Source organism: Trichechus manatus, unplaced genomic scaffold, assembly GCF_000243295.1.
Source record: "Trichechus manatus latirostris isolate Lorelei unplaced genomic scaffold, TriManLat1.0 scaffold00004, whole genome shotgun sequence".
In the NCBI taxonomy this organism is placed as follows: Eukaryota; Metazoa; Chordata; class Mammalia; order Sirenia; family Trichechidae; genus Trichechus; species Trichechus manatus.
Genome location: NW_004443940.1, coordinates 23,319,485 through 23,332,892, shown reverse-complemented (window position 1 = coordinate 23,332,892; position 13,408 = coordinate 23,319,485). Strand labels below are relative to the sequence as shown.

General features: G+C 34.7%; 1 protein-coding gene across 12 annotated transcripts in view; it reads left to right on the top strand.

The window, feature by feature from the left end:
• Positions 1-13,408, top strand: part of CCDC138 (coiled-coil domain containing 138) — an 88,588-nt gene that overhangs the window by 52,025 nt on the left and 23,155 nt on the right. For 6 of the 12 annotated variants that reach the window (XM_023733646.1, XM_023733645.1, XM_023733641.1 and 3 more), the window contains one exon: positions 1,854-2,030. The exons of 3 other annotated variants lie outside the window; for them this stretch is intronic. In XM_023733646.1, the coding sequence (XP_023589414.1) occupies positions 1,854-2,030 (177 nt within the window). Of the gene's footprint in view, positions 1-1,853; positions 2,031-3,422; positions 3,505-6,391; positions 6,516-13,408 lie in introns of those variants that run through there. 3 more of the 12 variants (XM_023733653.1, XM_023733658.1, XM_023733664.1) reach the window with 3 other exon arrangements.

Genomic DNA, 13,408 nt, shown 5'->3' with positions numbered 1-13,408 from the left:
TGTGTGTGTACTTAGTGACATTTACCTTGGTGACGCTGTGTGCACTTCACTTACATTCATTGTTACCTTTTGAACAGATTGACTTTTGATAGGGAATAAAAAGGTTGCATTTAGGTATCAGGACATTTTTTAAAAACTTAGTGTAGCATTTGTAAAAAGAAATCAGTTTTGATACAATTTTAAAATTTTACATAATATTCTTTTAGAAGTTGAATTGATCTGGTTTTTAGGAATCTTCACTGTTAGAAAAATTAAAATGAAGACATAATTTTGATTATCTCTATAAAATAATCCTTCTTTAAAAAAGCCAAACAAACCACAATACTGTTATTACACCTCCCCAAATTAATAAAGGACTTTTTTTTAAATTTGGAAACAGCCTATTTAATCTCATATAATGTATTAATAAGAAGTGAAGTAATTTGTGACAGAAACAGCAGGTGGCACTGTGACAAAACTTTTGTTTCTGTAAAGAATTGAGTTCAGGATTCATCTGTATTCTCTTTTACCTGTCTTGTTGCTAAATAGAGATCGGTTTCTAAACAGGCAGGTCTGAACAAAATCTAGCAACTTTGCTTAACCTAAATAGACAATATTTGCGATGTTTTATTAAACTGAAAAAATTAAGTCCAATGATGTGTTTCTTAAAAGAAACTCTACCAAAAATAAAAATGGAGTGTACTATAAATTGATCCATAGGCAAAGGTCTTAATTTCTCAAAACTATTCATGGGTATTTTAATTTCATGCAAGTTATTCTCAGCTTCTTATTCTTAACAACTAGAGTTTTAAATTATTTCCTGCTTGTTCATGTAAACTAAAACAGCAAGGAAGAAATGCAGCATGAGACCAGAAGATAATAAATTTTAATATGGTGACTCTTAATATTTTCAGTGTATCTCAGGGCGCTCTTTTTGAACAGCATTCTCACTAAAAAAATTAGCTGCTATGTGACTAGCGTGACCAGTTTTGTATTACTTTAAATAATAATTTGAAAGGAGAGTTTTAGAACACTTGAATATTCTTATACATTTAAAAACTTATACATTGTAAAACTGTAACAGCTTGGATTGTTTGATGTACTGACGTGTAATAATATAAATACCTTCTTATTCACATTAATTCTGGTTAAATTAGGGGATCTCAGTCTTGGCTTTACAAGCTTCACAGTCATCTCTGGAGCGTCGTAGACATACAGCTGCAGGGATTCTGATTCAGCAGGTGTCATCATAGCAAAACCTTGCTGCCGTTCTTAATGGCATATGTATCACAGAAAGTAGTATCAACTGAACATATCCAATTTTCTGAAGTTGTCTTTGAATGGCTTAATGGATCTTTATTAGGAGACACAGAAAATCCTTGTTTGAAACCCATTTACCAAGTTTCTATAAAGTTATGCTTTGACATAAGTAGACATTTAGAAAGTAGTAACAACAAAAATATAATTTCAGAAGCTATTGTAAAGATAGAAATACTAATACCATTTAAATTTTTGGAAATATGTAGTAGTCGTAATCAAAAATGGAAAATAAACATTACTTGTGGTATTTACTAGTAAACGCCTGTTGTTTTCTTTCTTGATATAAAAAGAAAACGGGTTTTTTTTTTTTAAGTGTTAAAATCTGAAAATTTTGAATGAAATTTACCTTACCGTAATGTAATTTCTCTCTCCCTTTTTGAGTTCTAACAAATTAAACAAAAAACAATCTAAATTTAGTCTGTGATCTCTTATCATTTAATTTTTATTTCTGTTTTGGATTTGTTAAAGTGATAGTATTCCCTTTTTTCTTCCTTTTCTGATTACTGATTAGACTACTGATATGGCAGTTGATTTTACATATTAATGTTTTTCAGCTGATTACCTGGCCCAGGCATTTGATTCTCTTTGCTTGGACTTGAAGACAGATGAAGGGAAAACCTTGTTTTTGGACTTTCAAGCTGTTCCAGTAATATTAGGTCATCTAAGAATATCCAGTAAAGGACTCCTATCCAATGTCATTGATAGTTTGCTTCAGATGACAGTGGAATCTAGTAAGTTTTTAAGTTTTGTAAACTTAAAAAAAATGAAAGAGATGATTTCTCTGTCCTCACCTGTTTTGAGTATATAACTCTACATATCAGACACTATTGCATTTTATAAGTGCTTAAGAAACAGTTTGACAGCTGTGGAATTGAGTGATTAATAACATTAGAAAGAGTTATAAAACCTAACCCTTGGTCCAAATTTTCGCTAATTTAGCCAGTTTTCAGTAGTCATCTCAGTTATGTGGGTATACTCTGTAAATGTTACTTAAATATTTGAACCACTTTCTCTGTTGTCTTTTGTCTGTTCATTCTGGCAGATCTTCTAGTATATTCCCTACTTGCTCAGAAGGAATGAGGTCATCAAATGTATCTCAGCCTGAAGTGAGAATAGTGACATAGGCATATTCCTGTTATTGCCCCTTTAAACTTAAACTGTTATATTGGAGGGATGTTTTGAAGGGACACTCTTGCTGTGTATTTTGGCTAATGTATTTAATCCATATTTTTAATGTTTTGTAGTCTGTGGGGTTTTTTTCTTTTTGGTTTTTATATTGGTATAACAGTTTTTTTAAACTTACTATTAGTAGTTGCTAATTTAGCTCAGATATATATAGGGGTGCTTAACATAAATATTTTCATTTGCTTCACTTGGCATTGGTCTTTGAACCTCAAGATTGACTTGTGAGAAGCAGCTGTTTTTGCTTTGATAATTCTTTTTCATTTGTGGTCTTTGTTTTCTACCTTCTTCCCTGTTCTCATTTCCCTTTACAGCACTTCTGAATATAAAGCAAGTTTCCATTAAAATGGAAAACCATTGTGGTTGTAAGTAACCTGTGGCACTTGAGTGCCACTTGTAGGATAATTCCTAATGATTAGTGCAAAGCATGCTTAAGCTTCTAAATAGTTTCTTTGGGGTATATGGTTTAGATTTTCAATTCACATTCATATACACTTTATTTTTACTTTACATCCCTGTGAAGAACGCCTGATAGAGACCTAGAAGAATTAAGTAACTTCTCAGCTAGGCGGAGGAAGAACTGAGACTTGGATCCAGGTCTCTGTTTCTAGATATAAAACTCATTCTGCTTTATTACCTGGTTAGGTTTTCTAGGTTTGTTTTTTCCTCCAGCTCTAAATTGTCAACTGTTAGGATCAAATATCTTTGATGTATTTTATTAATATTTTTAGCTATTTGTAACTGTTAAGATATTGAATTTCTGGTTGAGGAATCTAGCTGCCTAGATAGAGGTAATCTTGAGGTTTTATGCTTCGGTTTACTAAGAAATAGAGCAAAAAGTGATAAGTTAGTAAACTGAGGCACAGAAAACCACTATTACTTGTTTAAGTGGCTAGATTTCCAACTTGTTTCACAGGAAATTTTTCTCTTTTTTTAATGAGGAAATGAAAATCCTGCGGAAGCAAATATCTATTCATCAGAAACAAATGTTTGAATATGTCTAGCACAGGTGAAATATTTCTTCTTGTATTCAAAGGAAAACTAAATATAGTTTTAGGAAATAGTGACCTACTTGGGTGAAATGACTTTGTGGCCTCCTAAAATTCACATTTGGAGAAATGAATCAGGTTAGTTAACAGATTTCCAGTTCATTCGCATTTGATTATCTTTGTTCAGGTTACTCTCAAATCCAAAGTTATGCCTTTCTTGCTAAAGTTAAGTAAATAAAGAAATGTCTGGGTGGTGCAAACAGTTTACACACTCAGCTGCTAACTGAAAGGTTGGAGGTTCAAGTCCACTCAAAGGCACCTTAGAAGAAAGGCCTGGTGATCTATTTCTGAAAAATCAACCATTAAAAACTCTGTGGAGCACAGTTCTATTCTGATACACATGGGGCTGCCATGAGTCAGAATCGACTCCATGGCAACTGGTTTAATGCTTATTACTATGGAAGCATTGTTTTTACTGCTGGGAAACTTTTAGAAGATCAGAAATGGGCAAATCTTTGATGAGAGCTGACTTAAGTATGTTTATTTATTTACTTACTTGATATGTTTTCCATTATTAAGTGTAAGTCCAATACCTGGTGTTGGTCAATCAACCAAATTTGTTGAATGGATAGATCATAATGAAGCAAATACTTCTCTAGATAATTGTTAAATCTAATAATAATTGAAAACATTTGTATGTTTATTTATTTTTTTATTATTTCATTTTTCTGGTATTTTGGTGGATTCTCTGATGAGTTAGAAGTTTGAAAAGTCTGCCCTTTACCACACTTAGTTTGAGAAGCACTAGGCCGTCCATCCCATGGATAGTTAGTGTTGAGCTATGTTATAGTAGTGCTGCTGCAGAGTGATGTTTTGTCTCTTCGCCCCTCGTGTCCTTCCCCCAGAGATAAATTTTTCCAGATATAAGAAGTGTTATTAGCTGCATAGGTGTATTGTTTTTTAAAAACTGCTAAAATGAGTTTCTTTGAGTGTAAATTAAGATCCGTACATTGATTTATCTTGCCATATACGTTATGAGCAATTTTTTTTTTTTTAGATTGAGGATTTCAGATTATATCTATTTTTAGAGTGGGAATATATCATGTAATAATTTAAAAGTGTTAGTTTTAGAAAATTACTTTGTGGTTTCTTGTTCTTTTTCCTGTTGGTGGTTGAAAGCTATTCTGTTATTCAGTTATCTGAGTTTAGCCGTATAAGAACTTGAGTGTTATTTTGTAACAAAGAATACTTTCCTTTTCTTGTCAGACTTAGTTTAAATAGAGGGATTAAAATTTGTATTATTTAGTTTTTTCTCTCTTGCAGCCTAGGAACTGCCTTGTCTAGGTAACATGCCACTTTAACATTTGAAGGGCAACAATGTTTTGAGTACACTTTGCAGACCTTATTCATTTTCTGAAAAATGTCAAATTAATTTTTTTATTTAGAAAACAATAGAAATATGGAAAACTACAAAGTAGTAAAAAAAAAAAAAGAACTAGTAATGCTATTCAAAGATAGTTACTGTGAACATTTACTTCCCATCTTTTTTTCTATGAATACTTTTCACTATGTTGGCTACTTTTTTTCTCTTTTTTTCTACATGGTTAGATTCTAGTGTATATACAGTTATGTACATACAATTGCAGTCAGGCTGTGTTTGTATATTTGTGTTAAGTATTGAAATATAAGAAACTCTTAGAAGATTTTGTAAAGAAATATACTTGAGTTCTTCAAGTATATTAAATATACTTGCTTAAATTCAAGTATATTAAATATAAACCAATATTTCTAGTCATGAATTGTACATACATATAACCTATTTTCTCAGTCAAAGTTTTCACATTTTAAGAAAACACAATAAGGAGATTTATTTGTTTTTTCACAGTATTTTTTTCTATTGCAGTGAAAACATACATACCAAAACATCCGCCAGCCCTACAGCTTCCACACTTACAACTCAGCGGCACTGATGGCATTTTTCATGTTGTGCCACCATTATCGCTATCCTTTTCCAAGTCATCCCACCACCATTAACATAAACTCAATGCCCCCTAACCAAAAACTTCTCCTCTCCCCTTTTCTCCCACCCCTGCTAGCCACTAATAAGCTTTGGTTTCTATATGTTTGCTTATTTCATGTAAGTGAGATCCTACAGTATTTGACCTTTTGCTACTGACTTACTTCACTCAGCATGTTTTCTGGGTTCATCCGTGTTGTGGCAGGCATCAGAACTTCATTGCTCTTTTCCAGCTGAGTAATATTCCATACCCATTCCATTGCCCTGGAGTCGATTCCCACTCATAGCCACATTTTTAATAAGTGAAGACTAATATTTTTAAAAGCTTAATAATAGTAACACCCTCCTTAATCCTACCACCTTAATATGACATTTATAGTTTGCATATTGTCCTGTTACAGATTTTACATAGTTGTAATCATAATATGCATACTTTTTTGTTTTATAAGTAATGCATAGTCATTGTAGAAAAATGAGAAAATACAGATTTATTTCATTCAGCTAGTATCTGTAGCCTGTACATTCAGCTCAGGGCACTGACTTAGACACTAGGGACATATCGGAGATCAAGACAAGTAAGTTTCCCTGTCGTCATGGAGCTTATAGTCTAGTTGACTTCTGTCCAGTTATGAGGTTCTCTAAGTTTCAGTTCTCCATTGGTAAGGAGAGGCTGATAATAACACCAATCTCATAGGATTGTTTTGTGCTTGGAATGAGATAAGGAATGCTGGTACTTAAGATAGTAGGTAAGCTGTCATTATTCTTAGTTGTCTTTCATAAATGCAAGCAAATACCTTCTTTGTCACTTAGTAATTATGTATGGATTCTGTTGCTGCTGCATATAAGCTTTAATTATATTTATTTGTTCAATCAGCAAGTATTTATTGAGTTTTGTTATTAACAGGCCCTGTTCTCAATATTGAGATACCAGTGAACAAAACAGACAGGGATTGCTGCCTTAATGGAATTTATGCTTTAGTGGGGTGAGTGTGGGGAGACAAAAATAAACATAATAAAAAAACTAAATAATATAGTTCTTTAGGATGATAAAGGAGCCCTGGTGACACAGTGGTTAAAGCGCTCGGCTGCTAACCGTAAGGTCAGCGGTTTGAACTCATCAGCCACCCTGTGAGTGAAAGATGTGGCAATCTGCTTCTGTAAAGATTTACAGCCTTGGAAACCCTATGGAGCAATTCTGCTCTGTCCTGTAGGGTCCCTATGAGTTGGAATTGACTCGATGACGGTGGGTTTGGTTTTTGAGTTAGGGTGATAAGTGCTATAGAATAAAAACAATTTCGAGCAGGGTAAGGGAGATTAGGAGTGTCAGGCATATTGCAGTATTAAATAGGGTAAGTCAGGATACACCTCACTGAGGTGAGATTTGAGTAAAAACTTGTGGTGAGGGAGTTAGCCATTGCATAGTTCTGGGAGAAAGCCATTCCAGAAGGAGGGAACAGCTAGAGCAAAGGTCCTAAGGCAGGTGGGCTTGTGGTGTTTTCAAGAAACAGCAGGGAGCCAGTGTAGCTGAAGCCAAGTGAGCAAGGGAAGAGTAGCTGGAGGGGAACTCGAGAGGTTAGGGGCTGTGGGCGTGGATCCAGAAGGGCCTTCTTAGCCACTACAGAGACTTGGGGATTTTTATGTAGTAAAATCACTTAATCTTTTCCTTTTTATTATGGTTCGTTGAACATAATTTTGTGAGCTTTTTTGAATATTTGTTCACAGGCTTTTTAAAATCGTGCTTAATATTTCATTATATTTATATACCATCATTTATTAAGGCATTTCTTGTAGAATGTTTTTATGAAATTTGGTAAGAAGAAAATCGATATATTGGCCAGTGCAAAAGAACGTTCAAGTTGTTTTCAGTCCAGCCAATCTAGCAGTCCCTTCCATAACTTCTGAAGTCACTTAAAAGTCAATTAATATATATATGTAGTGATATATTTGATACTTTGAACGCTGCCAGATGTACAGCTACATTAAAAGTTGCAGAATCACTTGTTTTGATATTTTGTGGGGAAAAAAGAAAACATTATATATGATGGAGAGTAAATTGTATGGTCAAAAACACAAAAAAATCAAATAAATGTATAGATGAATACACTTTATTAACAAAAAGATAAGTGTTCTCTGGCTATTTAGCTTAAGGAATTATTTTTTCAACATTTTGTTCATTGTTTGAAAAATAACATATTCAAACGGCTCGTACTTTCGAAGTTACAAAAGTGGAAAGTCTTCCTTTCATCACCCAATTTTCCTAGCACATAAATAATTTCTTCAGTTAAAATTAATTTAACCAGACCACTATTGATGGATATTTAGGTTGTTTTAGGCTTTTGCTGATACAAACAGTGCTTCTATGATAACCTTATATGTAAGTAATTTTGTGCTTCTAGAACCTTGTTTGGTAGTATAAATCCCTGGGAGTGGAATTGTTGGGTCAAATGAAAAAATTTCAGATAGTGAGAATGACATGGATATACTACATTTGTTTATCCATTCATCTGTTGATAGACACTTGGGTTGTTTGCACCTTTTGGCTATTGTGAATAGTGCTGCAGTGATCACTGGTGTACATGTACCTGTTTGCATCCCTGCTTTCAAGTCTTTTGGGTATATACCTAGGAATGGAATTGCTGGCTCATATGGAATTCTTTGTTTAACTTTTGGAGGGAACACCAAACTTTTCCACTGTAGCTGCACCATTTTACAATCCTACTAACAGTGGATGAGAGTTCCAGTTTCTTCACGTCCTTGCCAACACTTGTTTTCTATTTTTGTTTTGTTTTTTGATGACAGCCATCCTAGTGGAGGTGAAATGGTATTTCACTGTTGTTTTGATTTGCATTTCCTTAATCACTAATGACTTTAAGCATCTTTTCATGTGTTTATTGGCCATTTGCGTATATCCTTTGGTGAAATGTCTGTTCAAGTCCATTGCCCATTTTTTGATTGGGTTGTTAGTCTTTTTGTTGTTGAATTGTAGGAGTTCTTTGTATATTCTGGATATTAAACCATTATCAGATATATAGTTCCCAAATGTTTTCTCCCGTCCTGTAGATTATCTCTTCACTTTGTTGATAAAGTCTTTGAATGAAGTCCAGTTTATGTATTTTCTTCTTTTGTTGGTTGCACTTTTGGTGTCATATCTAAGAATATACATTGTCAAAAATCAGATCCAGAAGAATTGCCTCTATGTTTTGTTCTAAGAGTTTTATGGTTTTGGTTCTTACATTTAGGTCACTGATCCATTTGAGTTAATTTTCATATGTGGTGTGAAGTATGGGTCCAGCTGCATTCTTTTGCATGTAGAAATCCCATTGTCTCAGCACCACTTATTGAAGAGATTATTCTTTTCTTATTGAATGGACTTAAGTACCTTTGTCAAAAATCAATTGACCATAGACGTGTAGGTTTCTCTACTTTCACTTCTATTCCATTGGTCTATATGTCTATCCTTACAGCAGTATTAGGCTTTTTATTACTGTAGCTTTATAGTATGTTTTGAAATCGGAAGTGTGAGTCCTCCTACTTCTTTCTTTTTTAAGATTGCTCTGGCTATGCAAGGTCCCTTGCAATTCCATATACAATCGAAGATTGGCTTTTCTGTTTCTACGAGGAAGGCTCTTGGAATTTTGGTGAGGATTGCGTTGAATCTATAGATCACTATGGGCACTGTTGACATCTTAATATTATGTCTTCCCATGCATGAACATGGACTGTCCTTCAGTTTATTTAGTTCTTCTTAAATTTCTTTCAACAATGTTTTGTAGTTTTCAGTGTACTAGTCTTTCACCTCTCTAGTTAAATTTATTCCTAGGTATTTTATTATTTTGTATTGTAAATGGAATTGTTTCCTTAATTTTTTTTTCAGATTGCTCATTGCTGGTGTATTGAAACCCAAATGATTTTTGTGTGTTGACCTTGTACTCTACCACTTTGCTGCATTTATTTGATCTAGTAGTTTTCTTGTAGATTCTTTAGATTTTCTATATATATGATCATATATATGCAAAAAGGGATAGTTTTACTTCTTCTTTCCCTATTTGGATACTTTTTATTTCCTTTTCTTGCCTAGTTGCTCTAGCTAGGACTTCCAGTACAGTATTGAATGGCAGTGGTGAGACAGGCATCCTTGTCTTGTTCTTTGTCTTAAGGGGGAAAGCTCTTAGTCTTTATTGAGTATGATGTTAGCTGTGGGTTTTTCATAAATGCCCTTTATCACTGAGAAATTCCCTTCCTATTCCTAGTCTGTTGAGTGTTTTTATCTTGAAAAGGTGTTGGATTTTCACCAAAGAGGACATTCAAACACATGAAAAGATGCTCAGCATCATTAGCCATCAGAGAAATGCAAATCAAAACGACAGTGAGATACCATTACACTCCCACTGGGATGGCAAAGATAAAAAAATTTAAAAAATAGCAAATAACAAGTGTTGCAAGGATGTGGGGAAATTGGAACCCTTAGCCATTGCTGGTGGGAATGCAAAATGGTACAGCCGCTGTGGAAAAGAGTGTGGCAATTCCTCAAAAAACTAAAAATAAAACTATTTTAGTGCAATCCCACTCCTAGTTATATACCCAAAAGACTTGAAAGCAGAGATTAAAAAAGAGATGTGTACACCAGTGTTCACTGCAGCACTGTTCACAGTAGACAAAAGGTAGAAACAACCTAAATGTCCAACAGCAGATGAATGGATAAACAAAATATGGTACATACATACAATGGAATACTACTCAACCAGTGGGAGAAATGAAGTCTTGATACATGCTACAGTATGGGTAGAGCTTGAAGACATTATGCTGAGTGAAATAAGTCAATCACAAAAGAACAAATATTGTATGAACTCACTTATATAAAAAGACAAGAAAAAGCAAATGTATAGAGACCAAAGTTTGTTAGTGGTTACCACAGGCGGGAGGGAGAGGGAAGGGGATTCACAGTGATGGAAATAATGCGCTGGTTAAGGATAGGATTGCACAGCCTATTATTGTAATTGTCAATAAGTTGTACGCCTGTAAAAAGTGGAATTGGCAGAAGTTGTATGATAGATATATTTATAACAATGACAAAAAAAAAAAAAAAAGAGTAGCTGCTGAGGCTGCCATCCCAATAAATTGGCCTAATAACATATTTAGTGCTTCTGTTCTACCTCCTAGTTCATTGCATAGTGCCTGGGGTCTTAAAAGCTTGCAGGTGGCCATCCAAGGCACATCAGTTGTTCCCTATTCACCTGGAACAACAGAGGAAGAAGGAGAGTCAGGAATAGGGGAGGATATGGAATGTGTAGCCACATGAACAACTGCCTCCTTTGCCATGAGACCACAAGAACTGGATGGTGCCCGGCTACCATTATTGAACATTTTGATCAAAGATTCCATAGAAGAATCCTGATAAAAGGAGGGAAATGCAGAACAGAATTTGAAATTCTCATGGACTGTAGACTTTCTGGAACGATGGAGGGTGGTGAACCCCTGAAACTATTGTCCTGATACAGTCTCTGAACCTTGAGCCAAAAATATCACCTGAAGTCTTCTTAAAACCAAACAGTAGTTTAGCTTAGCTAGTAAAAAAGGTTTGCCTTGAGCATTATACTGTTTCAAAAACTAGCTGCATGGGATCAAATTGACAACAACTTGAAAGATTGTATGGGAACATTAGAGGGCAATGAGTTTATGTTAATGAGGAAGGAACAACTCAGAAAAGGAGGATGAGAATGGTTACACAACTCGAAGAATGTAATCAGTGTCACTAAATGGTACATGTTAGAATCTGTTGAGTTGGTGTATGTTTTGCTGTGTATATTCTCAACAACAACAACAAAATAAATAAAATTTAAAGAAAGGAAGGTGTTGGCTTTTTTCCAAAGGCTTTCTTTCTCTTTATCAGTTGAGATGCTCCTGTGGTTCTTTTCTTTGTTCTGTTAATGTGTGGCATATTACATTGATTGATTTTCTAATGCTGACCTGCTTAGCCTTGCATTCCTGGGATAAATCCCACTTAATCATGATGTATAATCCTTTTAATATGCTGTTTGATTCAATTTGCTAGTATTTTGTTGAGGATTTTTGCATCTATATTCATAAGGAATATTGCTTTGTAGTTTTCTTGTGGTGTCTGTCTGACTTTGGTATTGGGGTTAACACTTCGCTTATAGCATGTTAATAGAAACCTCTTCTGTTTTTTGGAAGAGTTAAGAAGAATTGATGTCATCTCTTCTATAAATGTTTGGCAGACTATCCCAGTGAAGCCATCTGGTCCAGGAATTTTATTATTGGGAGGTTTTTGATTATGGATTTAATCTCTTGTTATGAGTCTGTTGAGATTTTCTATTTTTTCTTGAGTCAGTTTAGATAGTTTATGTGTTTCTAGGGATTTGTCCATTTATTCAAAATTATCTAGTTTGTTTGTGTGTAATTGTTATAGTATTCTCTTCTGATCCTTTTTATTTCTGTAGGGTCGATTGTAGGTCCCCACTTTCATTTCTGATTTTAGCTGTTTGCATCTTCCCTGTCTTTGTCAGTCGAGCTAAAGGTTTGTCAATTTTATTGATCCTTTCAAAAAACCAACTTTATCTATTTCATTTATTTCTGCTTTAATCTTTGTTATTTCTTTCCTTCTAGTAGCTTTGGATTTAGTTTGCTTTTTTTTTTCTATACACACTATTTTTTAACTTGTTAATAGCATGAAGTTCAACATTATTATTTTTTTCTGTGAACTGATCCTTTAAGTAATACATATTTTTAATTTCCATTAATACTTTTGCCGTAAGGTCTATTTTGCCTGATATTAATATAGTTCAACCAATTTTCTTTTTATTAGTGTTCATCTGGTATTATCTTTCTTCCAGCCTTTCACTTTTAACCTTTTTGTGTCATTATAATTGTGTCTTTTATAAACAGTTTATAGCTGGATTATATGTATATCTGTATTTATGTATCTGTATCTGAAAATGTCTTTTAACAAATTTATTATGATTACTGATATATCTAGACTTACTTCTTCATTTTAATTTTGTATTTTCAATTTTCCATTTTTTTCTTTGCTTTCTTTTTTGTCCTTCCCTGCTTTCTAAATTGATTTGGAAGTCATATATTCCATATACATCCTTTTACTGTATGTATATATGTTAATATGAGTATTTAACTTACGTAGAGTAAAGAAGGCACCCTGGTGGTACAATGGTTAGGCACTCAGCTGCTAACCAAAAGGTTGCCGGTTCAAACCCACCAGCCACTTTGTGGGAGAAAGATGTGGTAGTCTGCTCCTGTAAATATTACAGCCTTGGAAACTCTATGGGGCAGTTCTGCTCTGTCATGTAGGGTCACTGTGAGTTGGAATTGACTTGAGGTACACCACCGCCGCCACTACCACAACAAAAATGTTAATCAGTATGGATTATCAATTTGTACTGCTTACCCCCAGTTTAAGGAGCCCTGGCGGCGCAGTGCTTAAGCAGTCAGCTGCTAACCAAAAGGTCGGCGATTTGAACCCACAAGCTGCTCCACAGGAGAAAAGACCTAACGATCTGCTCTTGTAAAGATTTACAGCCTAGGAAACCCTTTGGGGACAGTTCTACTGTGTCCTGTAGGGTTGCAAGGAGTTGCAATTGACTCAACAGCACACAACAACAACCACCCCAGTTTGCACAGGCTTTTAATTTGATTTCTCAGAGGGAACTACCCCCCAGCCCCACTCTCCAAACTTTGCCCAGGGAAGAAAGTCTGTCTTGCTGCTGCTTTAGACCAGGGGACAAAGATTTATTCATTTCATTTTTACAGGCTAGACAGGGTCCCTGCTTTGTGCAGAGGTCTCATTTCTCCCTCCTTGCCTTATGAGAGCCAAGGGCAGTTCTTTTGTCCCTCCCTGAGCAATACATTCCTGCTGTGATCTGTCCCGGGGCTGCCAAGGCAGCCGGAG